Source organism: Crocuta crocuta, unplaced genomic scaffold (assembly GCF_008692635.1).
Source record: "Crocuta crocuta isolate KB4526 unplaced genomic scaffold, BGI_CrCroc_1.0 scaffold97, whole genome shotgun sequence".
In the NCBI taxonomy this organism is placed as follows: domain Eukaryota; kingdom Metazoa; phylum Chordata; class Mammalia; order Carnivora; family Hyaenidae; genus Crocuta; species Crocuta crocuta.
In genome coordinates this window covers 6,870,021-6,889,808 of record NW_027531999.1, presented here as the reverse complement: position 1 = coordinate 6,889,808, position 19,788 = coordinate 6,870,021, and the positions used below count along the sequence as shown (strand labels likewise).

Sequence of the window (19,788 nt, the reverse complement as noted above, 5' to 3'; positions counted from 1 at the left end):
TGTATTCTTTCTGTATGAAGATGACGTTTGTTACCCGTCATCCGGAGATGGAGCTGTTTTTGCTTTTTGTTTTTTCTTCCCAGGAACGAGGATGGATACTTGCCCACTCATTCTTTCCCCCTTGATCTAGCTTCTAGTGAACACAGTATGGGTTTGTAGGTGCTGGCTTGGACATAAGACAGATCTGTAACCTGTCCTCAAGGAGACAGATTTCATCGAGTAGCAAATAGCCACAAGAAAGATGGCGACGGAAAATGATACCAAGCTCGTTCAGAATGGTGTGCTATTTACCTCATCCACCCTCTTCACTCTCATCTTTGATGCCCCTTGGGAACTCCTCCACCAGCTCCATTTGAAAAAGTCCAGCAAGGGGGCTCTGGGAACTGAAAACTGGCCCTCATTCCACTTGTCAAGCTGTGTATCCAGCTCGGGGTTATCTTCAACTTGAAGAAGGAACGTTTTTTCTAATTCCACGGTTACCACCCAAAAGAGTGCCTTTCCCTCATTTTTACAAAGGGTTAGTATAGGCTGGCAGCGCCCCACTGGGTGGATAACTCAATCCCTCCCAAAAGTCACTGTGTCAGGCGACCGTGAGGCATTCAAAAGATACCCGCATGCAACGTACAAGCACAGCCACAGTCTGAGTGACTTTTCTGCTCACACACTTCAGAACTGGAGAAAGTATTTAAGCACAAACATGTGGATGGCCTAACGAATGACTGAATTCTCTTAAAAAGTAAAAGATACCCGGGCTGTGAGCATACACCACTCCCAGAAATCCCTGCTCTCAGACTGTCGACTCTCTGGTTACATTTTCACTTAACCACATCTTTTTGTGCGCCTTATAATGCCCAGGACACCATGCACTTACAAGAGGCCTATTTTGTCTGGGATCAGTTCAGATGATGTACTTATTGCCACCCCTGAGGGGGAAAGGTCAAGTGCGTCCTTCCGTGTGTGTGATCCCGTGGCCTCCTGACTCACACAGTGCCACGGAGATGTTCCAGCGAGTCCACACACTGCCGCTCATCGTGCCGGCAAGTGGATGACGCCTTTTTAAAAAATAAGATCGATTTTCAGCACAGTCACTTGTTTTCAACCTCAGCTGTAACAACTTGCACACCCCATTCATCGTCATTATCTTTGCTAAATGCTTTCAGTGCAGGAGGGATGGGGAGACAGGTCTTTGTCCCGGTGCGCTATCAATAATCTTCCTTTGAGGAAAGTGCTTCACTCTAGAAGGAAAAATGAGTCTATTTTATACTTGCTATTTTCCCTATCCTGTAGATGGGGATAATAAATACCTGCTAAGAAGGGTTATTGTAAGGGCTAAAAATACAGAGTATTGCCTATAATAGGAACTCAGTACATGTTGGTATCTTTTCCCTTTGGGGCTGAAGGAGGGAGGTTTATGAAGGATGCTCTTCTCTGCCTGGGCAGAAATTTTGAGAAGAGGGAAAGGCAGATTCTTAGACACCTGAGGGAATCAGATTAGGCTAACTCTTTCTTGGTACAGCTGAACTGGCACTGACTATATAGCTTCTGCTCTTTAACCAGCATACGGGACCTCACAGCCTCCTAATGGGGTTTGTCAACTAGCACATTAGGACATCTGACTGGTGGTGAAGGCTGGTGTTTACCAAACAGATGCATCAATTCAGGGTGGCTGGAGAAACAAGCTAACTTGTGGCATGGGGCTAAACCTGAGTCCTGGCCTGAAAATATCCGAAACTTCTTTGCTTTTCTGCATGCCTGTAATTCCTCTTCACGCACAAGGCTCCAATTCGAGGCTTTGGTCACTTTGGGATATTTCCATTCCCTCAATATACCACAATCTTTGACATCCCTTTGCANATGCCTGTAATTCCTCTTCACGCACAAGGCTCCAATTCGAGGCTTTGGTCACTTTGGGATATTTCCATTCCCTCAATATACCTCAATCTTTGACATCCCTTTGCACGAGCTTGCTTCCTTCCTTCCTTCCTTCCTTCCTTCCTTCCTTCCTTCCTTCCTTCCTTCCTCCCTCCCTCCCTCCTGCATCTTCCTGCAGAGTTAGCACCTACTTCTAACAAGCCTTTCCTGTCTCTTCTGTAGTGGGTGAGGGCCCACCCTCTGCCCCCCAAGGCAGCTTGGTCTTGCCTCTCTCATTGTACTCACCTCACCATCTTCCCCGTTTCCCAGACTCTCTCCCCGTTGGACCATGTGCCCGCTGATGATTTACAACACACTAGTTAAGTGAATGCATGTGCAGTATACATATGAAATGAGTGAATGAGTGCGAGATGATTCTACCCAGGACGTCTTTAGAGGAAAAAGGGAGTGTCTGGCCTGTTAACTCCTCTCAATCCAACATTTACTCGCTTTTCTGGGTAAGACAAAAAGCTAATTTCTAGGTTATTAACAGATTATTAACAGCAGCGAGGGGCTAGGTTCTCAAGAAAAGTGGGACAAGATTATTACTGTCTATACACCTTTATGTATTAAATAAAGCATTAGTTCCATGAAAGAAAAGCAGAGACACCTCCTTTCCACTGCTCTCCTTGCCCTGGGTTCTGCAAACACTGTGCTTTACATATGCCTTGCTTATACTCCGCCAGCAACTCAAATTCAGCTCTGGGTGCCATAGCGTACTTTCTTCCATGAAGCCAAATGCGGCAACCATCACAGGCTGAGACGAACATACCAGGACCTGCCCTGTCTTGACCCAAGACATCTAAATTATGCCCCGAAGAGAACGTCATGTCTTCTGCACCATATGACCATCTACTGATAAGCCTGCAATTAAAGATTAAGCATTCCTACATTACACCCGAACCTCATTTTCAATGAAGCCATGAGTGTTATGACATTTAGAATATCCATAGGGCACCTGGGTGGCTTAGTTGGTTAAGTATCTGACTTCGGCTCAGGTCATGATCTTGCAGTCCATGAGTTTGGGCCCCAAGCGGGGCTCTGTGCTGACAGCTCAGAGCCTGGAGCCTGCTTTGGATTCTGTGTCTCCCTCCCTCCCTCTCTCTCTCTCTCTCTCTCTCTCTCTGCCCCTAACTCACTCATGCGTGTGTGCTCTCTCTAAAAGAAATAAACATTGAAAAAAAATTTTTAAAGAAAATCCTCCCACTTTGAAAGAAGTTGGCATGACAGACCAGTTCATCAAAACTCCATGGGATATGAGAACCACTAATTTTTGTAAGAAGATTTTGGCTATAAATACATCATTAGGTAATTCATTGCTCCAAAGCGAATTCTCTCTGTTTTACGGCATAACCTCCCAAAGATCGCATTTTGAGCACAAAGTCTCTAATCATCTGCCTTTAAGCTCTGGCTTCCCTCCCTGGCTGAGCCCGTGGTACAGTGTCATTACCAGGCTTGCATCAGGGTGCTCACACGGTGCCGAATGGCTGCTAAATGTGACCACAGAAAGGAAAGAAAGCATCCTGACCTTGTGCAGCTCCACAGGAGTTGGGGACATGATCTCCTTTATTTCTTGTTTCATTTTTCGCAGGGTGACAGACTTCCTGCCCACATCGGAGGGCAGGGTGTTGCTCCGAGTTGTTTGGCTATAATGCGGCCGCGAGCTGCTCCGTTCCTGGAAGCTGGCTTGTCGCCCCAGCTGACTGCGAGGTGTTGGGGCCTCATGATTCAAACTCATCGTGCTCCCCGACATGATTGTTGCCTGTGGCATTGACAATTTTCAGAGACAGTTAAGCCATGGACTAAGAAAAGGGCCCGGTTGCTCAACAGTAAGCACATTTCTCCTTCTGCCCAGTCAAAATACAGTCTCTTTGGGGCATAACCAAAGGCTGGAGATTGGACGTACTAATTGAACCATGTAAGTTTGGAAAAATGCTTTGCAAGTGACATTTATAATGTACATCTCAAATCCAATTTAAGTACTTAAGCCATTGAGTTTATTTAATCAAATACCACCCCTGGCAGTTTTGAGGCAAATTGAAAAGCTGTAACATTTGCTTACTGCAAGCTACATTTTAGGCATTAACTTTCCAGTGAGTAGGCTCTAAAGATGGGATCCGTGAAGCAACTTCAATCTGTCTTATAGAAATGACTAAGAACTTTTCAATGGGACCAGGTGGCCTCTGTTTGCAATGCTGCCTCTAGCTCCCCCTAGAGGTGACAATGGGCTGAAACAGGGCTATTGATACAAGGGCAAGGGCTTCTACCCAGTGCTGCCTGCCTACTGCTAGCATATGGTCTTTCCTTAGGCCGTGTGACCTGCCCCAGAAATTTGTAGACCAGCAAGGTCTCCATGTATTTCACATGGGTCAACATTTCTTAGATACGGCCTTTGTGTGAGATCCTCAGAGAGGTGAAAGAGTACTCATTTATTGTGCTACCGGATTCAACCCTTTGCTCAAAAGCTGGGAAACTTAGATTGGATTTTACCAATGAACAGGGAAGTCTGTTCAGTTTCAAATATGTTCATACACAAGGAAAGGCAAGATTAGATCCCAAATATGACTGAATTTTAGAAGTGAAACTAAAAAGGCATTTGAAACCAATGTCCTGTTGAGAATGTTCATTTTCCATGGCTAGGGACTGCTAAAATTCCAAAATTATGCCTGAAGCCAGCTCCGTCCTCCTCAATAGGATGGCCGGATAATGGTAAACTAGCATTGGGGAACATGCCTGAAGTCATGGCAACAGAAAGTAAACTCCACATGCTGTGTGCTGGCTGCGACGTGATCATTGGTCTACATGAACACTGATGCTAAAAGTAACCATGCTTCGTTGAGTCCTGTGTTCCCCTATTTAAGCCTCAAAACAACTTTATGAAACAGACACTGTTATTCCTCCTAATTTGTAGGTGCAGACACTGGGGCACAAAGAGGCTGACTTACTCAAGGTCACATAGGCTCCATCACACAGATGGAGCCAGGGGCACCATTTAACATGACTGGTTAGAAGGGAACACTGCAAAGTGATAGAGCTTTCATTTGTTGTCTCCCTAAGATTTTGTAACACTAAGATTGACCTGGTGTTTGACTATACACATGCCACTAACAAGGTCTTTGAACTGCAGACAAGTATTGGTGCACATGTACCTATATCTACAACTCCGTTGAAAAAGAACAAAACCAGTTACCAATATCCTGACTAGATCAGTTATCTCACTGATAATTTTTAAAAAGAAACGTGTAATTGTAAGGCTCCAACTGACCATTAACATGGTAGCACTCGTAGTACCATATGTAGTACCATATATATGTGTATGTAGAATGTCACCTAATATTTATGATCAGTTTCTGATAGGTTTTACAGTTACCATACTTCTCCATTTCTGTTATGGAAAGGGATGCCCAGAGAAGTTGAGCAAGTTGCCCAAGAGTCTGAGATTATAGCCCTCACCCTCTGACTCCAGAAAACTTATTCTTGACTACCAGGCTACAATGCTTCCCGGGCAAGTATTAGGTTGAAGCATCTAACATTGACTTTCTAGGAGATTAATATTTAAACCAATGTGGATTAACCATACTATTGCTTTATTTCAGTTATATCCCTTTATAAAATGGAGAGCTTTGTTGGTGTCATGGGACATCCTTTGTTTTACGGCACTTAACCCACATACAGCCTTTCTTTGTCTACTGTCCATGACAGGGCCCAGTGATTATTTTCCCGCTGTGCTGACCATCCATCTATTGTTTTTACCTACTTAGACATGTTATTTGCTTTGTTAACATCTATGTTTTATATTCATTTTTCAGAGACCAGCAGGAAGCACGTTGGAAGTAAGATACTTAATCACATTTCTGCTTCACAGAGCCTTAGCCACTACAGAAATTCCAAACTGATCTAGATGGAGTTCTTTTTTTTTTTTTTATTATCTTAGAGGTATTTATTCCAAAGTTGTTTACATCCCTATTGATAACTAAAATCATTAGAAAGATCACTGGAAACTTGGTCCACCCAGATCTTATCAACCCTCCTATTGAATAAAGGAGACAAAACTTGGGAGGAACCAAGTTTCCAAAGCACAGCTTGATTGCTTTGTTTAAAGTGGACTTCAGTTGAATCACTATGAAGGAACAGAAAATTTTAAATACAAATATAAAACCTAAAATAAAGTTGAAAAATGATTCTTTTAAATTATTTAGGATTTGTTTTCACTTCAGGAATATCTTTTGCCTGTTTCCATTTTGCACAGTTCAAAATTTATAGTTATAACCCTCCAAATTATCAGTGAGATAACCGATATATGTCTAACTTAGCAAGGTATGTTCAAGAGTTTTCTATCTGATATTTAGTTAAAATTTCTTCCTATATTATACTACACAAAAAATAGTTAAGGCACTGTTCATTAATAAAAATGGTAAAAAAAATAATTTCTATTGAACAATTATTAAGTGTTATATTCTGTGAAGTGCCATGTAAGCATTAATTATATAATCCCCTTATTTTACAGAAGAATAAATATCTGGTAAGACAGATTAAGTAACTTGTCCAAAGTCTTAGTCTGAATTTTTTTCTTCTGTCTTAATATTTTTCAGTGCTAAAGTTGAACATAAATCATTGCTAGCTAATGGGAAGAATGACTAGTATAATTTTCATTTTCATTTCAATTGTAATCATTTTTCATGTTAGCTAATCTTTTACATTTATTATGGTTCCAATATGCTGTAGCTTTTAATACTGGGTATAAATTTCATATGCAGGAAACTAGCTCCAATACTATTTTTTGCACAGTAACATTTGCAATCACACGATCAGAGTTCATTTAAACTAGTGAATGAATATTCTTTTTGATAAAAGTATAAATAAGACTGTAGATATGCCAGTCATTCTTCCTCATTGAGGACTTTAATTTCCTTTTGGCTTATACGCTCAACCCATCTTCTTTCTGGATTTATAATTTCAAGAGCCACACCTGCCTGAAGCTATGTTAGAAAAAGTTTATTGGCTATTGCAACATAATTTCTATGTTCATAGATATTGTTTTCATTAGATAACTCAATTTGCTAGCTAATGGGGACCATGACTAGGACATTGAGTGAAATGAGTGAAAACCCAGCCTCACCGTGGCACTTTTTACATCACCCTTGTTTTACTTGCTGTAAAAGAAGTTATTAGAAGAATGGCTGTTTCTTTAAGAGAAGTATCAAAATGCAAAATGGAAAAGGCATATGAGCCAAACATGTTTCAAAAGCAGTATGCTCAAGGATTGTGAATTGAGCTCATTATCCAGTTTGGAACCCTTCTGCTAATCATTCTACATACAGGAAGTGGTAAAAGTTTAAATAAGCCAGCTGATACTTAAGCATTTTACTCTTTTTGAAAGTTGCCTAAAAAGGAATCGATGGCCAATGTCTTAATTTATTTAAGTTTTATAGTATTATCCATCTCCAGGTCCTTTAACTGTGCTCCGAAGTTTCGACTCATGCCAGGTAATACTATATTTATAAACTCAAACTAATATTTTTCTTTATAATTCTCTTTGCAGATTCACAAACATTAGAATCACATAAAATATCCACACATGCAATTGAGAAGCAAAATAATATAAAGATGAGTATTTGTTTTAGAATTGCAGTCTCACCCAGTTATGCCATTCACATTCCTTATGGTGACTTGGGGACCTCGTATGACATCAAAATAAAAACGAGACTTTCGCCACTTTACTTTTTACAGCTCAGAAAATTTAAAAAGAACATAAAAGGAAACAGCCCAGGACCTCCTAGACCACAGTGTGAATATCGTCAGCAAATTCACGGCTTTGATTAAAGAACTCACCAGGAGTCCGGCTACTGTGTTCCAGCTCGCCACAACTCCTAGAATTCACACTAAGTTAATACGGAATCAGGATTTGCAATTAACAGCAAAGTATTGTGTCATATTTTGGCTGCTTTTCACACAGACTGGCCATTTTCACCAGCTGCACTTGTCATCTACTTGAAGGGCAAAATAAAATAAAATAAAATAAAATTTCCTCTTATGTTCCTCGTCACGATCAAATTAATCGCTATACCAGGTACAAATGAACACATGCCAAAGAAACCTTTCTAAAGCAAGTAAGAGGATGAGATGCGCCCCTGCTTGGGGGGCTTAGCTCCCGCCCCAGCGATTCGGTGGCAAACAGGTACAGTCAGGGTTAGCCACAAGTCAGAAAGCTCGGGGTGGGGGGTGGGGACAGGGAAATAAATACTTTCAACTGCACTGAATAAAATCAAATTGCTGTCCAGAAGGCAAGGGGGCAGGGAAGGCAGCTTCACAAGCAAAAATATAAACATAAAGGGTAGCTACCAAGAGAGCCATGTTTCTCAAAGACACACGCCTGTCAGCTTTCTCCTGTGGAAAGGGGTTAAAGCTTTTAAATGAACTGAGGTGATAAATGCCAACTCAAAAGGACCAAAAGAACAAAAAATGAATGTAGAAAGAATGCAAGTAGCAGGACCGAGGCTACCTCGAGTTCTCTCAGAATTCCCGACTGCCCACAGGTTTCCAGGTCCTCCAGCGCCTGGGACCAGAAGTTTTCCTCTTGTTCAGCCTCCGCACTGTCGGGAGCCCCTGTAAAACTGTCATCAGAAAGCACAGTCTGGGGTGAGAACTCGCCAGACATAATGCAGACTCTCTCTCTTTCATCTCACTTTAAAACAAAAAAAAAAAAGATTCTTTTTGGAGCTGGCTTTCTTCCAACTGGAGCCGCCAAGTGAGGGTGCTCTAGGAAATGCAGAGTATCTCAGAGAACAGAGGGAGGGAAGGACCCCGGTGCTATTAACTGAATTGCAGGGTGTTCGTGGCTCCTTCAGGGTGAATTGCATCAACACGGCATCGTGTGGGAATATCTTTCAACTGCTCTGCCGAGTGCAAGAGAAATCAAGAAATCAAGCTTCCCTCTAAGAGAAAAACGTTTTCCCACTTGTAAATGTCAGGAGAGATCATTTATGTGCCATCAGCTTTTGTGAATTTCCTTAAAATATTTTGGTAAGGAACAGAATGCTAAAATACATCTCAATTCAAAATATGGGATCCTTGATGTATCTTTTTTTTCCCCCCAAATGTAAGCTAGCATGAAGCAACCTTTTAAATGAAAGGAGAGGTGACTAGTCAGAGAGTGAGGACAAGGTTTACAGATGCAGATTTTCCCACGTGCTATTGTTTTTATCAGGGAAATATGAGCTCGTGTCTGGCTGTGGGGTGGTCCCAGGATCCAGCTGGGCAGGCACAAGTCTCTGAGCCCTGCCATGGGGCCGGCATTGATGACAGTGGCTCCCATAATGCTTCCGACTCTAGCAATATGTGCCATCATCAGTAGAGAGATGCAGATCTGGGCTAATGGCCACAAAGCAGTTTGGACAGGGCAGCAGTGGCTGAAAGCCTTACCCACTGACTGTGGATCGGTCCCAGTCTTCATTACCCAGCCCCACGTCTGGGTAAGTCTGGCTCCGCGGCTTCGTGACTGGGGACAGGCTGCCTCTCTGTTTGGGACCCCTCCACTCGTAAGTGTTGAAGTTGTAGCCTGAAGCCTGAAAGCCAGAGCCTGGAACAGAAACAAAGTGTCATCTTCTGTTTCTGAGAAAGATTCGAGAGATCTGTTTGGGAACTTGACTTTTTCTGTGGTTTCCATTAGTTTGTTTAAGGCGGTTGACCTTAACTGAATTTGGGATTCTAAAGGCCATCAAGATGATCCTCAAATCTTGTATCTGAAACACATTCACACGTGTTATGTCAACTGATTCCAACAGCCCTGAAGTAAGACCCTCAGACCTAAGCAGGTGGGCCCGCTTATGAGGGCTCCTGCCCTGTTCTGTCTGGGCAGGAGATCCCATGGACCAGGGGAGGTGCCCACCAGACCTGTGTCCAACCCTCTCTAGAGCAAGTTCTAGAAAGTGAGGATCCTGCATTTGCTGCCCACACAGCCCCGTGATCACTTCCAGGGCACGTGAGGGCTCCTTATCCAAGTCTGTCCTTTTGGGATTAAAATTTGCCACCAGATGGGGGTTCCAGGCCAAGCGGCTGCTGGTTGCCGAGTGTGGATGGAGCCTGGCTACGTGGGGCTGGGACCCACTCATGTCAGGATGACTGAATCCAGTGAGAAATGGCTTGTCAACAAGAAGAGGTGTGGAATAAGAAGGTCAACAGCAATAACAACAGGAAACACATGGTAGGTACTCAGGCACCCAGAGCTACATTAAGTGCTTTATTTCCATTGCCTTACTATTCTCCATAACTGTATTTGAACGTAGGTACTATTACTATGTTCACTTTACATATGAGAATACAGCGGTTCAAGTACCGAGGGGTATCTGCAAACTCTCCTGGGAGTTCCAGTCATAACCTTCGGAGAATCAGTTCTGTATTTATTTTTTTAAAAGTTTATTTATTGAGAGAGAGAAAGGGTGGTGGGGAGGGGAAAGAGAGAAAATCTAAAGTGGGCTCTGTGCTGACAGCAGTAAGCCTGATGCAGGGCTCGAACTCACAAACTGTGAGGTCATGACCTGAGCCGAAGTTGGACGCTTAACCGACTGAGCCACCCAGGGGCCCCAGGAGAATCAGTTCTTAGACCCTCAAGTTCCTTAAGCACGTTTCCCCAAATCGACCCTATGAAAAGGACCAGAGATCTGAGATCTGTTGATTCTCCCTTGTCACTTCCCCCATCACAGGAGGTCTTCTGCCACATTACCCATGAAAGACACATGCCTTATCCATCTCAAACCTTTGAAGGAGCTTGGCTGTAGGATGTCATCAATTCAAGGGATAATTTGGGAAAGCCTCCTTCCTGAGAGATGCTCTCTCGGGAGTAGTGCCTTATTTTAACCAGGCATGGACTCCTGGCAAGGCTTTCCCCCTCCCTCATTCACCGGTCTCTCTGCGTCTCAGAGTTAGAATTCTAAACAGTTGTCGGTTGGGAGGTGGGCATAGTATTATTTTATTTGAATTGCAAAATGAAGACTGACTTCCTTTCTGACAGGGAGTTAAGTCTGATTAGCTTGCTAGGTGAGGCATGAAGAATGGCTTTGGCCATTGGGTTATATAATGGACAATTTTCCATCAATTTGAGCTAAATCCGTGGTTCCAGATTTTGACAAAGATACATTTAAGGCATACTGATGACAAACTGGAAGTTACAGTCTCTGCAAGCATTTACATTTTGGGAGAAGAAAATTAGATGACAACTCTAAATGTGTGATGGGGTATGTGGTTTTTCAAAAATCTTTTGGGAGGTTAGAACAGGAGAGCAGAGACTCAGTGGCAGCTCGGAGCTCCAGCTGGTGCTGTAACCATGATGCATGGCCTCGCCCACCATGTCAGGTTGGGACCCACTATGGGTGTGTGTGCGTGTGTCTCCGTGGATGTTCATGCGTGTATTCTGGGCTGCAATGGAATATGGACTTCTTGCTGCGTTTAAAAACAGCTACTACAGCAAAGAGGCCAAGGCCCCCATTTTCACATACAATGAAATGATGGGATCACATAAGGTGACTGTCTCCACAGCATCCCTGGTTTGTCCTACTCACTGTCCCTCAACCTGTGGGAGCCTATAATGCTGTCCTTACTAGGAACGTACAGGGGAAGCAGGGCGTCCAAAGGATAATGCTCTGATCCCAAGGATTTGATCTTAAGAATGGAGGGAAATGCCCATGGCTGCCAGAACCTTCTATGAACCTTCTGTTTTAGGATACCAAGCATGAGGAGTCCACCGTGCAGAGCAAATATTCACAGTTCAATACCTCAGTTTCTTCTAGGGTAACTACAGAAATGTGGCTAGCACATTTTATGCAATGGATGCACTGCTTTCTGTCAAAAGTGGTGAATTGAGGGAACACACATGAATCTCTTCTTGAAGGGGAGTGACTCGGCACATCACTGCATTCCTCCAGGATCCCTGTGACAGCCTATCCATTTTCTCCTTCCTAGCGAGATAAACCACCCCCCCCAAATACGTGAAGTCTCACTTTTTGTGATACAAAAAGAATTAGGGGGTAGCCTGCACCTCACTTGTGCTAACTAGCTGTAAACCCGTTAAGAGCCCAATGCTAAATGATGGTGTTCTCTGGACAGTAGATATCCTTTACTGATAAGCATTAATCCACTTGACCAATTAGTTCCCTGGGGAAATTCTAGCAAATTTTATTTATTTATTTACTTACTTACTTTAATGTTTATTTTTGAGAGAGAAAGGGAGAGAGCGAGAGAGAACTAGCAGGGGAGGGGCAGAGAGAGAAAGAGAGAGAGAGAGAGAGAGAGGCTGGAGGAATCCTAAGAAGGCTTCATGCTGTGAGTGCAGAGCCCAACGTGGGGCTCGATCCCACGAACCATGAGAACATGACCCAGGCTGAAGTCAGGAGTTGGATGCTTAACTGACTGAGCCACCCAGATGCCTCAAATTCCAGCATGGCTTAAACTGGACAGATTAAGTTCCTGCTTTTCCTTCCAAATGTTGTTTTTAAGTAGTTCCTGGTGACTGGGGCAAGATGCAGGCAGGCCTGGAGCAGGGGTGAAGCACTGCTCGTTACTGGGGAAACCTCTCTCTCTTTTTTTTTTTTAATGTTTTATTTATTTCTAGGAGAGAGAGACAGCGTGAGCAGGGGAGGGACAGAGAGAGAGGGAGTCACAGACTGAAACAGGCTCCAGGCTCCGAGCTGGCAGTCAGCACAGAGCCCGACGCGGGGCTCGAACCCACAAACCGCGAGATCATGACCTAAGCGAAAGTCGGAAAGTCGGACGCTTAACCGACTAAGCCACCCAGGCGCCCCAGGAAACCCCTCTCTTAAAAAGCATGTCTGTCTGTCTACACTGAGGACACCTTGTGCTAATAAGCAGCATTAAATGATTATTGCATGATAACAAAGCAGGGCATGAAAAGGGGATACAATTCAAATATCTTTGGGTTAGGCGCAGATTCGAAAGAATGGGGTCTGGACCACGTTGTGCTGGCACAGAGACTAAGAGATCTAGGTTCAAATCCCAGCTTCACCACCTCCTTGCTCTGTAACCTTGGGTCAAGTCTCCTCAGTGTAAAATAGGGATAACGATCTGTATGTGCCTCACCAGGCTGATAAGAGGATTGAGAATAACACACACAGATTCTCGAATGTACTGAGGGTTTAATAAATACAGATGCCTATCGCTTTTATTATGTGCTAAGCCATTCAGCTTCTCAAGATCTCTGACCCAGGGAGAGCAGGAAAGGAGGAAAGCCTCAGCACTATTCAGTAAACACTGAGTGCTTCTTAAGTGTTCGGTACCATGTGAGGAGCCGGAACGCAAAGATGACAGTACTAGGTTCCTACCCCCAAACACTGCAGTTTCGCGATGTCTGGCACAGAGAGGAGGAGAAACAGGCACAGAAAGCAACAGCTCTAACTGCATCCGAGGAGTGCCGTCCTTTTAGTCTGAACATGCTGATGTGCAAGAACCAAGACCCGCTCGGGGTCAGAACGTGGGTCATGAGAGGTAACCAAGGGAAGCGGCCCCCCAAGCTGAGCTGGGGGTGAGCTGGCATTTCCCTGTCGAAGTGTTGGGTGAGACAGCGCAGGCCTCGCAGGAGAGGCTGGTACACGCACACGGTCACGGTGAGCCCTGGCCTCAGGTCCCCTCAGTGGGGTTCTGAAGGAAGGGGCAGCGTTCAGGAACACTCCGCTTCCTCTTACCCTGCGGGTTATGCCTCCATATAGGAAGAGCAATGAGTCGCCTTACTGACGAGTTCTGGAAGAAAACAGGGGCTTACTGAGACCCTCAGTCTCTTCTTGGCTCCCTCTGGACTTGTCCCCTCCCACTGCTGCTGCGCTGTAAGGCAAGCACAAATGGGTCCCACTGTTGGGGCTCCGTGAGCTCACAAGGGACAGCAATGCCAAGACCGTGCAGTGCGCTGACTGTGGCAGGCCACCAGCTGCCTCTCGAAACATCCATTCTTCTCTTTATCCTTCTCCCAGAGTCCCAGTTTTGGGGGTGGGCATATTAGTGCTCAGGAGAAGAAAGTATTTCTTAAGTCTCCCTTGAAGTTAAGTGTTGACTATGATAAAGCTCTGGCCAATGACATGTAAATGGAACATCGGGAAAGGCTCTTTACAACACGCCTTCTGCTGCCTGGAATGCAGATGAAATAGCTGGCACCCTGGTAACTATCTTGCATCATGTGGTAAACCCAAAGACGGAAGCCAAGTGCTAAGCATAATAGAGAAGAAATATTTAAGAGCGTGGTTCCTTGACAACACTGTAGAATTATATACCAACTCTGAAATGCCTATTTTTTTTTTTTTTTTTAGCAATTTAAGCCATTGTAATATTAGGGTATTCAGTTCTATTTAGCTAAATCAAATCCAACTGATATGCTGTGTGACAGTTTCCTTTGTAGGTCTGACTTCCCTCTCATTTAAGTCCCAACATCTACACTTGGGTTAGGGGTAGCAAAATAGCAGTCGTTTCTTTTTTTAAAAAATTTTTTGATGTTTATTCATTTTTGAGAGAGAGACACACAGAGCACGACCAGGGGAGGGGCAGAAAGAGAGAGAGACAAAGAATATGAGGCAGCAACCAGGCTCTGAGCTATCAGCACAGAGCTCGACACAGGGCTCGAACTCAGGAGCTGAGCTGTGAGATCATAACCTGAGCCAGGCACCCGGGAAATAACAATCTTGATTCTGGCTGCATGTCCAACTCAGCTTATCTAGTAAACCAAAACAAAAAAATTCCTCCTCTCCAAAAATAGTTGATATTTTAACCCATAGCTGAGTCCATTTCTACTTTTTTTTTTGAGAGAGAGAGAGGAGGAGAGAATGTGCAAGCAGGGGAGGGGCAGAGAGAGAGAGAGACAGACAGAGACAGAGGATCCAAATGGAGCTCTGCACTGACAGCAGTGAGTCCAATGCAGGGCTTGAATTCACAAATCATGAGATCATGACCTGAGCTGAGACTGAGCCAACCAGCGCCCCCATTTCTACTTCTTCACTGATTTAGAATGGATAAAGGCACGGATTGATAACATATCAAAATACCTAGTGCTATAAAGTACCACAGATCAAAGCTTGCTTAGAGAATAGTGAGAAGTTCAGGATGTGTAGGGTTAAAGACCCCGCAAGGAAATGTCAAGAGATGAAGCTGATGACCAGCTGTAACTACATTACACAGAATTCTGTGCTTTAAATGGATACAAACTGATACAAGGTATAAAATCCAGTCTAAGGGCTCCTGGGTGGCTCAGTTAGGTAAGCATCTGGCTCTTGGTTTGGCTCAGGTCATTATCTCACAGTTCATGGGATCAAGTTCCGTATCAGGTTCTGTGCGGACAGCACGTGGCCTGCTAGGGAATCTCACTCTTTCTCTCTCTGCCCCTCCTCTGCTTCAGTGCATGTGCTTTCTCTCTCTCTCTCTCGGTCTCTCTCTCAAAATAATAAACTTAAAAAAAATTCAGTCTAGATTCCTTTCACTGAGAGTAACGTTCAGTTCTATTCATTAGCATAATAGAAAATAGGTCTTTACAAATGTTTGCGCTTCTAATAGTGTGTGGGATCTTGGTATAGTGATTTTTTTCTTTTTAGGGTAACTATCTTCAGATACTTATAAAATTCTGATACCCCAATATTGTATATTTGGTTTTCAGTACCACAATACTGTGCAGACTAATATCTTACATTTATAGCTCTTAATTCACACTGAATATTAATTTTTTAAAAAGTGAACTAAACAATGTTGGTTCATATTCAAAAAAATTGAAATCAGAGAATGGTTTTGGAATTCAGTCTTCAACTGTAGCTCCTACCATTACTTTCATTTTTGGAAGCCAATTTTAGTATAGGAAAGCGAGCCAGATAATTCCCTGCCAAAATTTGTTTTGTAAAAATCGAGTTTTGTTAAGAATGAGAAAATCAAATCACACATTTGTGTAACTACTTTTAATTGTTCTAGCCAAGAAATATTCAAACTGTTTAGAGGAGAATGTGGTCTTGAGATGGAAGGGCAAAACAGTTCTCTACCTTTTCTAGAAATCCTCTCAGAACAAAAGGGGATGACAAATAACATAAGCTTCATCTTCAGCAAAACTAGAATCTCAAACCGTAAATATATGAAAAAGTGGCCAAATTCCATGAGTCAAACAGGGGTGGGAAGTGGTGATAAGAAGCCACGAGGGGACACCTATGGCCAGCGATTTCAGAGAGGCCCCATGCTTCCAAAGCAGGAGCCATGGCATGGATTGTACATGCTGGTGGCAGGAAGTCCCCCGGACCCAGTCTGGCACCAGGGTAAACTGGGGAGGTGGGCTGAAGGACCACACCTGCACACGGGCCACCATCTGCAGGAGCAATCTGTCAGTGAGGCAGGCTGGCAGGAAGGAATTCTGCATTGCTGGCCGCCTACAGTCGCCATCTCTGTGGGCCGAGGAAGAATGCACTCAGCACAGGTCACTGTGAACAGGGCAGGGGTGGGGGGCATTTTTCCTAGCCTGGAGCCCAACTTGGGCTCTTCTGTCTCAGACCCTCCTTCAAACTTCCAACTTAGAAAGAAGTCATCTCATTTACAGATGAGCAATAATGGAAAAGGAACTGGCATAAGATGTACATCAAGTTAATGTTAAAAAGAAAAAAAAAAGGAGAGAAGGAACAGAAAAAAACAAAGCCATAGCAGATGAAGGATTCTCATGAGTAAAACGCTGTCATGAAGCAAATGATAAGAATGACCAAATATATCATCACAAGATTTTAAAAATACACACTGAAGGGGCGCCTAGGTGGCTTAGTCGGTTAAGCGTCCAACTTTCACTTAGGTCATGATCTCGAGGTTCGTGGGTTCGAGCCCCGCGTCGGGCTCTGTGCTGACTGCCAGCTCAGAGCCTGGAGCCTATTTCAGTCTGTGACTCCCTCTCTCTCTGGCCCTCCTCTGCTCACGCTGTCTCTCTCTCTCTCTCCTAGAAATAAATAAAACATTAAAAAAAAAAAATACACACTGAAACCACCATCACTATAAAGAAAGAGATCAAAGCAGAGATAGAAGAACTCAAGGAAAATTGGGCAAGGGAATATGACAGAAGGAGATAAAACATGAGCTCGTAGAGATCAGAAGAGATATTAAAGAGAAAAAGAAAGCCCTTCACCCCCAATGGAGAGAATACTGCTCAGTCTTCTGCCCTGTGCTTCCCTCTTTATGTACTAAGCTGTGTTCCTTAACTACATTAAAGGGAGCTTGGGTTCTCTGATTGTACACGTTGGTGTCTCTCCCCTTTTTTAAGTTTTCATTTAAATTCTAGTTAACCTACAGTGTAATCTTAGTTTCAGGTGTACGATATAGTGATTCAACACTTTCATAATGTTGGTGTCTCTTCTCAGTCATCAATATCTTCACGAAAATTACAAGGAAGAATGGAAATAAATAAATCATGCATCCAATTCTAGTCATAAACAGAAAATCTAAGAAGAATGGAGTAAAGTTAATCAAACTAAAAGCAGAAATGTATTTTAAAATACAAGAATAAAACTGATAAATAAATCCAAAATCAGTTCTTTGGAAAGATACTAAATAAAAATAAACATTATTACTCATGGGAAAAAAGAATAAAAACACAAATATACCAAATATGGGACAATATTAGGGAAATAATTATAGAAACCAAGAAAATAAAAAGAATTAGACATGAAATTCCTCAGTTATATGCAAATGCATTTAAAAATCTGTATGAAATAGATTTTTTTTTTCTGAGAAAATACAAATGATATAAATGACCTCAAAATGGATCCAGCAATCCCATGTCTGGGTATATTTCCAAAAGGAAATGTAGTAGGTATCTTCAACAGATATAATATAATTACAGCTTTATTCACAATAGTTAAGATACGGAAACAACTTAACTGTCCACTGACAGATGAATGAATAAAGACACATAGTGTATATATATATATATACACAACAGAAAATTATTCAACCATAAAAATGAAGAAAATCTTATTTGCAATAATATGGACTAACCTGGAGAATATTATGTCAAGTTAAATAAGTGAGAGAGAAAGACAAATACTACTACCTCACTTATATGTAAAGCCTAAATTAAAAAAAAAACAACAAACTCCGAGAAATAGAGAGTAGAATGTGCTTTCCAGGGGCTAGGGGTGTTGGCAGTTGGAGAAATGGAGAGATGAAGTTCTGGGGATTTAAACTAATTTTAACTATAGTATGGTGACTATAGTTAAAAATATTGTATACAAATCAAAACCACACTGAGATACCACCTCACGCTAGTCAGAGTGGCTAAAATGAACAAATCAGAGAACTCTAGATGCTGGCGAGGATGTGGAGAAACGGGCACCCTCCTACACTGTTGGTGGGAATGTAAACGGGTACAGCCCTTCTGGAAAACAGTGTGGAGGTTCCTCAGGAAACTAACAATAGAACTCCCCTATGACCCAGCAATAGCACTGCTAGGAATTTACCCAAGGGATACAGAAATGCTGATGCATAGGAGCACATGTACCCCAATGTTCATAGCAGCACTCTCCACAATAGCTAAAACATGGAAAGAGCCTAAGTGTCCATCAACAGATGAATGGATCAAGAAGATGTGGTTTATCTATACCATGGAATACTACATGGCAATGAGAAACAATGAAATCTGGCCATGTGTAGCAACATGGATGGACCTTGAGGGTGTTATGCTGAGCGAAGTAAGTCAGGTAGAGAAGGACAGATACCTTATGTTTTCACTCACAAGTGGAACAGGAGAAACTTAACAGAGGACCATGGGGGAGGAGAAGGGGAAAAAATAGTTGGGGAGAGGGAGGGAGGCAAACCATGAGAGACTCTTGAATGCTAAGAAACAAACTGAGGACTGATGGATGTGGGGGGGAGGGGGGAGATGGGCATGGAGGAGGGCACTTGTGGGGATGAGCACTGGGTGTTATATGGAAACCAATTTGACAATAAACTATTTGTAAAAAAATATATATATATTGTATACTTGAAATGTGCTAAGAAAGTAGACCTTAAGCATTCTCACCACACACGTGCGCGCATGCACACACAGTGACTATGTAAGGTGATGGGTGTGTTAATCAACTAGATGGTGGTAATCATTTCACAATATGTGTGTACATAAAACCATCACACTGTATACTTTAAATATATACAATTTTTTGTCAACTGTATCTCAATAAAACAGAAAAAAATGAACTCGAAAGAGAGAAATATCTAAAGATTATGGGGAGATAAGACAGAAACATAGCTACCTGAGCTGAGAGTCAAGAATTACGGACACCAAAAGAGCTACACCACCCATGAAAATGACAGAGTCCAGGTACAAGCAATTTGTCAGTTTCCCCGTTGCTAAATCCAAGGAAAGGGTTTTCTGAGTTAGAGGCATAAGTAAGACAAGAGCACCAAAGCATAAGATTCTGATAAGGCAGGAAGGCATGGATATAAGGGTCAGGAGAATGGGAAATAGAAGCTGACCCTGAGGCAGACTAGAAAAAGTCTGCATCCTAGAGCTGCAAAATAGAATGGTCATCCCATTGTGAGTCTTCTTTAAAAAAATGTTTTTTTAATGTATATTTTTGAGAAAGAGAGAGAGGGAGAGCAAGGAAGGGTCAGAGGGAGAGGGAGACACAGAATCTGAATCAGGCTCCAGGCTCCAAGTTGTCAGCACAGAGCCCGATGCGGGGCTAGAACTCACATTGCAAGATCACAACCTGAGCTGAAGTTGGACATTTAACCGACGAAGCCACCCGGGAGCCCCGAGGCTTCTTTCTTTCTTTACTTTTTTAATTTTTAAATGTTTTATTTATTTCTGAGAGAGAGAGAGAGAGCATGAGCAGGGGAGGGTCAGAGAGAGAGGGAGACACAGAATCTGAAGCA

General features: G+C 42.9%; 1 protein-coding gene across 1 annotated transcript in view; it reads right to left on the bottom strand.

Annotated features, from left to right (window-relative positions):
* The window catches only part of GRIP1 (glutamate receptor interacting protein 1), a 225,720-nt gene that overhangs the window by 16,340 nt on the left and 189,592 nt on the right, over nt 1-19,788 (bottom strand). The window contains exons 19-21 of the mRNA XM_077775268.1: nt 9,334-9,490; nt 8,414-8,525; nt 3,440-3,673 (exon numbers count right to left, since the gene is read on the bottom strand). Of these exons, the coding sequence (XP_077631394.1) occupies nt 3,440-3,673; nt 8,414-8,525; nt 9,334-9,490 (503 nt within the window). The remainder of the gene's footprint in view (nt 1-3,439; nt 3,674-8,413; nt 8,526-9,333; nt 9,491-19,788) is intronic.